The sequence below is a fragment of the Diceros bicornis genome, chromosome 14, assembly GCF_020826845.1.
Source record: "Diceros bicornis minor isolate mBicDic1 chromosome 14, mDicBic1.mat.cur, whole genome shotgun sequence".
Taxonomy (NCBI): Eukaryota; Metazoa; Chordata; class Mammalia; order Perissodactyla; family Rhinocerotidae; genus Diceros; species Diceros bicornis.
In genome coordinates, this window is record NC_080753.1 from 62,448,384 (window position 1) to 62,455,394 (window position 7,011).

At 46.6% G+C, this 7,011-nt stretch overlaps 1 protein-coding gene across 1 annotated transcript; it reads right to left on the bottom strand.

The window, feature by feature from the left end:
• Positions 1-4,167: 4,167 nt before the first annotated feature.
• On the bottom strand, positions 4,168-6,012 carry FAM50B (family with sequence similarity 50 member B). The gene has a single exon (XM_058554042.1). The coding sequence runs from the start codon at positions 5,820-5,822 to the stop codon at positions 4,815-4,817; it is 1,008 nt and encodes a 335-aa protein (XP_058410025.1). The 5' UTR covers positions 5,823-6,012; the 3' UTR covers positions 4,168-4,814.
• Positions 6,013-7,011: the final 999 nt, after the last annotated feature.

Consider the following 7,011-nt stretch of genomic DNA (forward strand, 5'->3'; position numbering starts at 1 on the left):
AATCAGTGTCCATATTTGCTACCATATATTATCTAAAATGTCCAGTTTTCAACAAAAATTATGAGACATGCAAAGAAACAGGAAAGTGTGACCCACGCACAGAAAAAAAACAGCCAATAGAAACTGCCTTTAAGGGGTCCAGATATTGGACATAACAGGCAAAAATTTCAAAGCAGCTATTATAAATATGTTCAAAGAACTAAAGGTGACTATGTCTAAAGAGCTAAAGGAGGGTATGATGATGATGTCTCATAAAATAGAAAGTATAAATAAAGAGACAGAAATTACAAAACAGAACCAAATGGAAATTCTAGAGTTGAAAAGTATAGCTGAAATGAAAAATTCACTAGAGAGACTCAACCATAGATTTGAGCTGGCAGAAGAAAAAATAAGTAAACTGGAAGATAGACAGACATTATGCAATGAAAAGAACAAAGAGAAACGAAAATGAAAAAGAAATATATTGAACCTCAGAGAAATCTGGAACACCATTCAGCACATCAACATATGCATAATGGGTGTACCAGAAGGAGAGGAGAGCAAGAAAGGAACAGAAGAAAACATTGGAAGAAATCATGGCTGCTAACTTCCCAAATTTGCTGAAGAGAATTAATCTATACATCCAAGGAACTCAATTAATTCCAAGTAGGATTAAAGCAGAGAGCCACACCCAGACATATCATAGTCAAAATGTTGAAAGCCAACAATTAACAGACAATATTGAAAGCCACAAGAGAAAAATGACTCATTATATGTAAGGGATTCCTAATAAGATTAATTGACTTAATCCTCGATAAACTGACCACATCAAAAACAATGGAAGCCAAAAGCCATATTCAATGGGATGAAAAAAAATCCTGTGAATCAAGAAGTTTAAGTTCAGCAAAACTATCTTGCTAAAAAATGAAGGTGAAATAAAGACATTTCCAGATAAACTAAAAATTGAGAGAATTCATTGCTTTGAAAAAGAAGGAAAAGTTGGAGAACACATACTTGCCTGTTTCAAAACTTACTACAAAGCAACACTAATCAAGACAGTGAGGTACTGGCATAAGGATAGACATATAGATCAATGGAATAGAATTGAGAGTCTAGAAATAAACCCATGTTTATCTATGGTTGAACGATTTTTGTCATTTGGGTGTCAAGACTATCTAATGGGGAAATAATAGTCTTTTCAACAAATGGCGCTGGGATGACTAGATAGCCACATGCAGAAGAATGAAGCTGGCCCCTTACCTCACACCATATACAAAAATTAACTCAAAATGGATCAAAGACCTAAATGGAAGCGGTAAAATTATAAGGCTCTTAAGGGAAAAGAGGAGTAAATTTTTGTGAGCTTGGCAATACTTTCTTAGATATGATACCAAAAGAACCAGCCACAAAAGAATAAAATAGATAAATTGGACTATGTCAAAATTAAAAACTTTTGGGCTCAAATAATACTCTCAAGAAAGTGAAAAGACAACCACAGAATGGGAGAATATACTTGCAAATCATATATCTGACATGGCACTTGTATTATAATATATAAAGAACACAAGACTCAATAAAAAAAAAGACAAATAACCCAATTAAAAAAATAGGAAAGGGATCTGAATACACATTTTTCCAAGGGAGATATACAAAGGGCCAATAAGCATATGAAAAGATGCTCAACATCAAAAACCATCAAGGACATGCAAATCATAACCACAATGAGATACCAATTCACACCAAAAGGATGGCTATAATCAAACAGATAGATACTAGTAAGTGTTGGTGATGATGTGGGGAATTTGAAACCTTCACACACTGCTGGGGGGGAATATAAAATGAGGCAGCTGCTTTGGAAAACAGCCTGGCAGCTCCTCAAAAGGTTACACACATAGTTACCATATGACCCAGCAATTCTACTCCTAGGTATATAACAGAAATGAAAACATATGTCTACACAAAAACTTGTACACAAATGTTCACAGCAGCATTATTCAGAAAAGCCAAGAAAATGGAAACAAATGTCCATCAACTAATAAATGATAGATAAATAAACTGTGGTATATCCATACATTGAAATATTATTTGGCCATAAGAGGGAATGAAGTACTGATATGTGCTACCACATGAATGGATCTTGAAAATATTATGCTACGTGACAGAAGCCAGACACAAAAGGCCACACAGTATATGATTCCATTGATATGAAATGTCCAGAATAGGAAAATCTATAGAAACAGAAAGTAATTAGTGATTGCCTGAGGGTAGGAATGGGGTGTGTCTGGCGATGGGTACCAGGGTTGTTTTTGGAGTGATGAAAATGTTCCAAAATTAGATTGTTGCAATGTTTGCACAACTCCGTGAATACACTAAAAATCACTGAATTGTGTGCTTTAAATGAGTGTATTTTATGGTACATGAAATATATCTCAATTAATCCATATTAGTTATATATGGCTCAGGATCTCTCATGAGATCAGTGACGTTGTTGGCTGGGGCTGCATAGTTGAATTGCGTTTCCATAGTGTAATGGTTATCATGTTTGCCTCACTATCACAGCTGGAGACTTCAGCACTCCTCTATCAGAAATGGACAGATCCAGAAGTAAGAAATTCAATAAGAACATAGTTAACTCAAGACTACATCTCCCAGCTTCCCTTGCAGCAAGGTGTGGCCAAGTAACCAAGTTCTGGCAAAAGGGATCGAAACCAAAGTATTACTTGTCGGTTTACAGGAATCCCTAAGAAACAGCCATTTCGTGATCTTTGGACGTTCTTTCTCCCTTGTGGATGTGATGGTTGGAGCTGGAGCAGCTGTCTGGGTTATGAGGGAGCTGTGGCTGTGGAGGCCGCTGATGAAAGAACAAGATGGAAGTAGCCGGGTCCTTGAAGTTGTTCAGATTCATCTCCAGCCTTTGTGAGGAAGAGAAGTAGGCTTGCTTAAGCCACTGTTACTTTGTGGGTTTTGTCACGCATGGGGGAACCTAAGTATAAGTAACACCAAACCAATTAAGAAATAGATGCAGGAGTTGGATGTGGACAGTATGTCAATGCTTAAATTAAAGCTGCATTGGAGAATATGGCTTGGACCTTCAACAAAGATGTGTGGTGCTGCTATGAGCACCCTCTAGTCTAGGTCGTGAGCTGATATATTAGAAGTGCAGACTATGGAGCAGACATCTAGCCAGCCAGAGGCTCCTTAAATCTTAGTGTGCATATGATCACCCGGGGATCCTGTGGGAACACACATTCTGACTCCATAGGTCTGGGAGGGACCTGAGAGTCTGCTTTTCTATTAAGCTGCCAAGTGCTGATGCTGCTGGCCTAAGGATCACACTTTGGGTAGTAAGCATCCATTTCACACCACATTGAAGCAAATCAGAGCCAGATCTGAGCCTGTCCTGGGCCCTGACACTTCATGCACAAAATCTCAGGGGAGGAGTTAATAAGAGGTAGAGAGAAGACAATTCTAACACATTCATTCTCAAACCTGACTGCACATTGAATACCTGTGAGCTTCAAAACATGCTGACGTCTGTGTCCCACCCTCTGAGATCCTGGCTCTGGGTGTGACCTGGGAATTGGGAGGTTTAAAAGCTTCCCAATGATCCTACGAGGCAGCCAAGGCTGGAACCACTGCCCAGAGGGCCAGCATTCTGGTGGAAGTTCTTGTTTATAGGTTGGTGCAAGAACTCTGAGAAAAGAAGTGTCCCTACTCAGCTCCGAACTGGGACTGGGGTAAGGTGAGAGAGGCATCTGCCCTGGGTGGTAACGTAAAGGGGTGGGGGTGTGTAAAAAGACCCCAAAATTCAGTAATCAAGATAAGTATTTCAGTGCAATACTTCAAAATATCAACAGTAACACAAGGAAATCCACCAGACATAAAATAAAGATGGGGTCTGTAGAGTGCTGTACAGAGCCACACTGGAGCTTGAGGCACAAGGAAAAGCAGTCATCCTGATCCTGCAGGCTGCACCCGCCAGCCTTCTGTGCTCCTGACCCCCGGGGCTAAACCACCAGCGAAGGACACCCAAGGCAGGGCAGCTCCCCCAGGTTGTGAGCCCCCCCACTCCCTGGATCCTGGGGAAAGTGATGGGCAGTCAACCTTTGCCCTCAGATGGTTCTGAAATGGGTCAGAGCAGTCCTTTAAATAAATTACCAAGACCATGAGAATAATAATAATAGCAGACATTTATTGAGTTCTAGGTGCTTTACAAATATTAACTCATTTAATTCTCACATCATCTTATAAGGGAAGTGCTATCGTTATCCCTATTTACAGGTGAGGACACTGGGGCACAGAGGTTCAATTAGTTTGCCCAAAACTACACAGCAAGTAAGAAGCTGAGTTGGGAATCAAACCCAGGCAGTCTGGCTCCAAAGTTCACGCTCATGATCACCAGCCTGAATGTTGTGACCCGGGTCAGAAATGCACCCCTCATTCTCATTTCTCTCCCATGGTGTGCAGCGTGCCCAGTCATGGTTTCAATATAGCTCAACAGAGCTATGTAAGGAATCTACACAGTAACATTAAAAGTACTCTGGAAAAACAACCAACCACTCAAAAAATAACATCAGCAATAGAATGACCAAATTTGAATAATGCGAACCTTTGCTCTTTATTAAATTTCAGGGAAGAAGTTAAGGTCACCAAATCAAGCTGGAAGTTACAGGGCACAGAAACCTGAGTGTTTATCAGTTCCTGGGCTGGCTGTCCCCGCCCTGGCGTGGGCGGGGGGACGCGGGGGTGGGGGGGATGCGACGGCTGCGTGTGCCGGGCCGCAGGACGAGAGGCGTGGGGTGGGGCAGGGACACGCACCGGAGCGGCAGGGGGCGTCACCGGATCGTGTACTTGTCCCACTTCTTCTCGGGGTCGTAGGGCTCCCAGCGGCTGGCGGGGAAGATGTGCTTGTTCTTCTCGTACCAGCTGCGCAGCACCACCTTGCCCGCGTGTGACTCGTCCTTCTCCATGGTGGCGTCGCTCAGCAGCCGCACATCGTCGTGCACGTCGAAGTTGAAGAGCGGCCCGCTCTTGCCCCGCGCCTTGGTGACGAGGAGGTCGTAGAAGGTGTGGTAGTGGGGCAGGATCAGGTCCTCCTTGACGTACATGAGCTGCTCCACGCCGGCCGCCCGCAGCTCGCGGAAGTCCTTGCGCAGCCCCTGCAGCGCCTTCTTCAGGAACTGCTGCACCGTGCCGCCCTTGTGGATCCGGACGGTGCGCCGGTGCCCCGAGCCGTCCCAGTAGCTGAAGGTCACCTCCATCTCCTCGCGCTTCACCGTCTCGCGCCGGGCCTCCCACTCGCGCCGCAGCTCTTCCCGCAGCCGGTTCTCCTCCTCCTCGCGCTCGCGGTCAGGCAGGAAGCTCGTGTCCACGTCGGGGTTCTTCCCCAGGTGCTTCTTCCGCCCGCTCACCTCCCCCGGCTTGGGCCGCTCCGCAGCCGCAGTGCCCTCGCCGCCCTCGTCGCCCTCCTCCAGGCTGAAGGACAGGCTGGAGATCTTGCGCTTCTGCTCCCGCTTGCGCGCCTGCTCGCGCAGCGCCTCCAGCCGCAGCTGCCGCGCCTCCAGCTGCTCCCTCCTGGCCAGCTGCATCTCCCGCTCCTTCAGCAGGGCCTCCTGCTTGGCCTTCATGTCGTTCAGGGTCACCAGACCCACCGTGCTCGACTTCAGCTCGGCCTCCACGGCATCGAAATGGGCCGAGAATTTCTTGTCCACCTTCGATTTCGTGATGGTCTCCTCGGCGATCCGCTGCTTCAGCACCGCCATCTGCGCCTTCTGCTTTTCGCGCTTCTTGATCAGGTGCATGGCACGGCCGGCCTCGCGCATCGTGCCCTTGTACTGAGCCATGCCCGCTGCTCGGCACACCCAAGGCGACGCCCGCTTCCAGTGTCTTTCAGATACCTGGGGGTTTCGAGGCTAGCTCATGGGTTCTGCATCAATGAAGAAAAGCACGTGAGTTAGAAAGGGACCAAAATAACAGCTTGATTATTGGTCTAAATGGGTTCATTGTAATAGAACGCTCCGCGAGGATGGAAATGTTCTGTAGCTGGGCTGACCGATATGTAGCCGTATGAGGCTATTGAGTGCTTGAAATATGGCTAGTGCCATCGAGGCACTGATTTTTTATTTCAATTAATTTAAATTTAAATAGCCACGTGTAATTAGTGGCTCCCATTCTGGACAGTGCAAGGCTGGGTTTCGGGAGCTGCACATGGAGACACTTGGTCTATAGAGCAAATGGTTACCTGTCCAGGTACCCTTACCTATCCAGGTACCCCTGGACAAACACAGACATGCAAGAGTCAGAGCACCAAGAGAACAGGCCTGCAGTGGACGTGGGCCTGGATTCGGGTGTGTTGACCCCGTAAAAACAGAGTCTGAGAGGAAAACACACCCCCTACTCCTCTGCCAAGGCTGGGCCTGGAGGAGAAAGTACCCATCTCCTCAACCAGACACGTGGCTCCTCCCGAGGACACAAGCAACTGAGGGCAGAAGTGTCAGACAGAAGCGTCTTCTAGTCCTTCCCTAGAGGGTGGTGATGCTAGCTAAGTTCCTGTTGTATGTTACTGGCAAGGCTGCCACTTGCTGTCTCCACCTCTCCCTTAAGAATCGTGCCTGCAGCGAGTACTTGTTGAGTCCACCTTGTGCCCAGTGCTAGAGTGAGCAGAAGCAGTGTGGTCCAGGCCTGCTTGCTGTGGGAAACAGGCATCTAGGGAACTGCAGAAGCAGAGGTGATCTAAGTACAAAACTGCCCTCCTGGTGTTTCAGCCAAAGCAGAGAGAGGCCTCCCCCTGATTTTGCTGGACTCGACTTGAGCCGATGGTCCTCCCTCAGGACCAATCCCATCTTGCCTCATGCATGCAGCTCCATCACCCATTGGACCCTCACTCCCATGAGCATCCAGCCATTGACCACCCTCCTAAACTTCCACTGTGCCCTCTGGAATGCAGCGCCTCATCAGCAAACTCTCCTAAACCCTCAGCCACCACCTCTTGCCTTTCCCGGGGACCTGGCTGTTCCCTGAGGACACCACTTC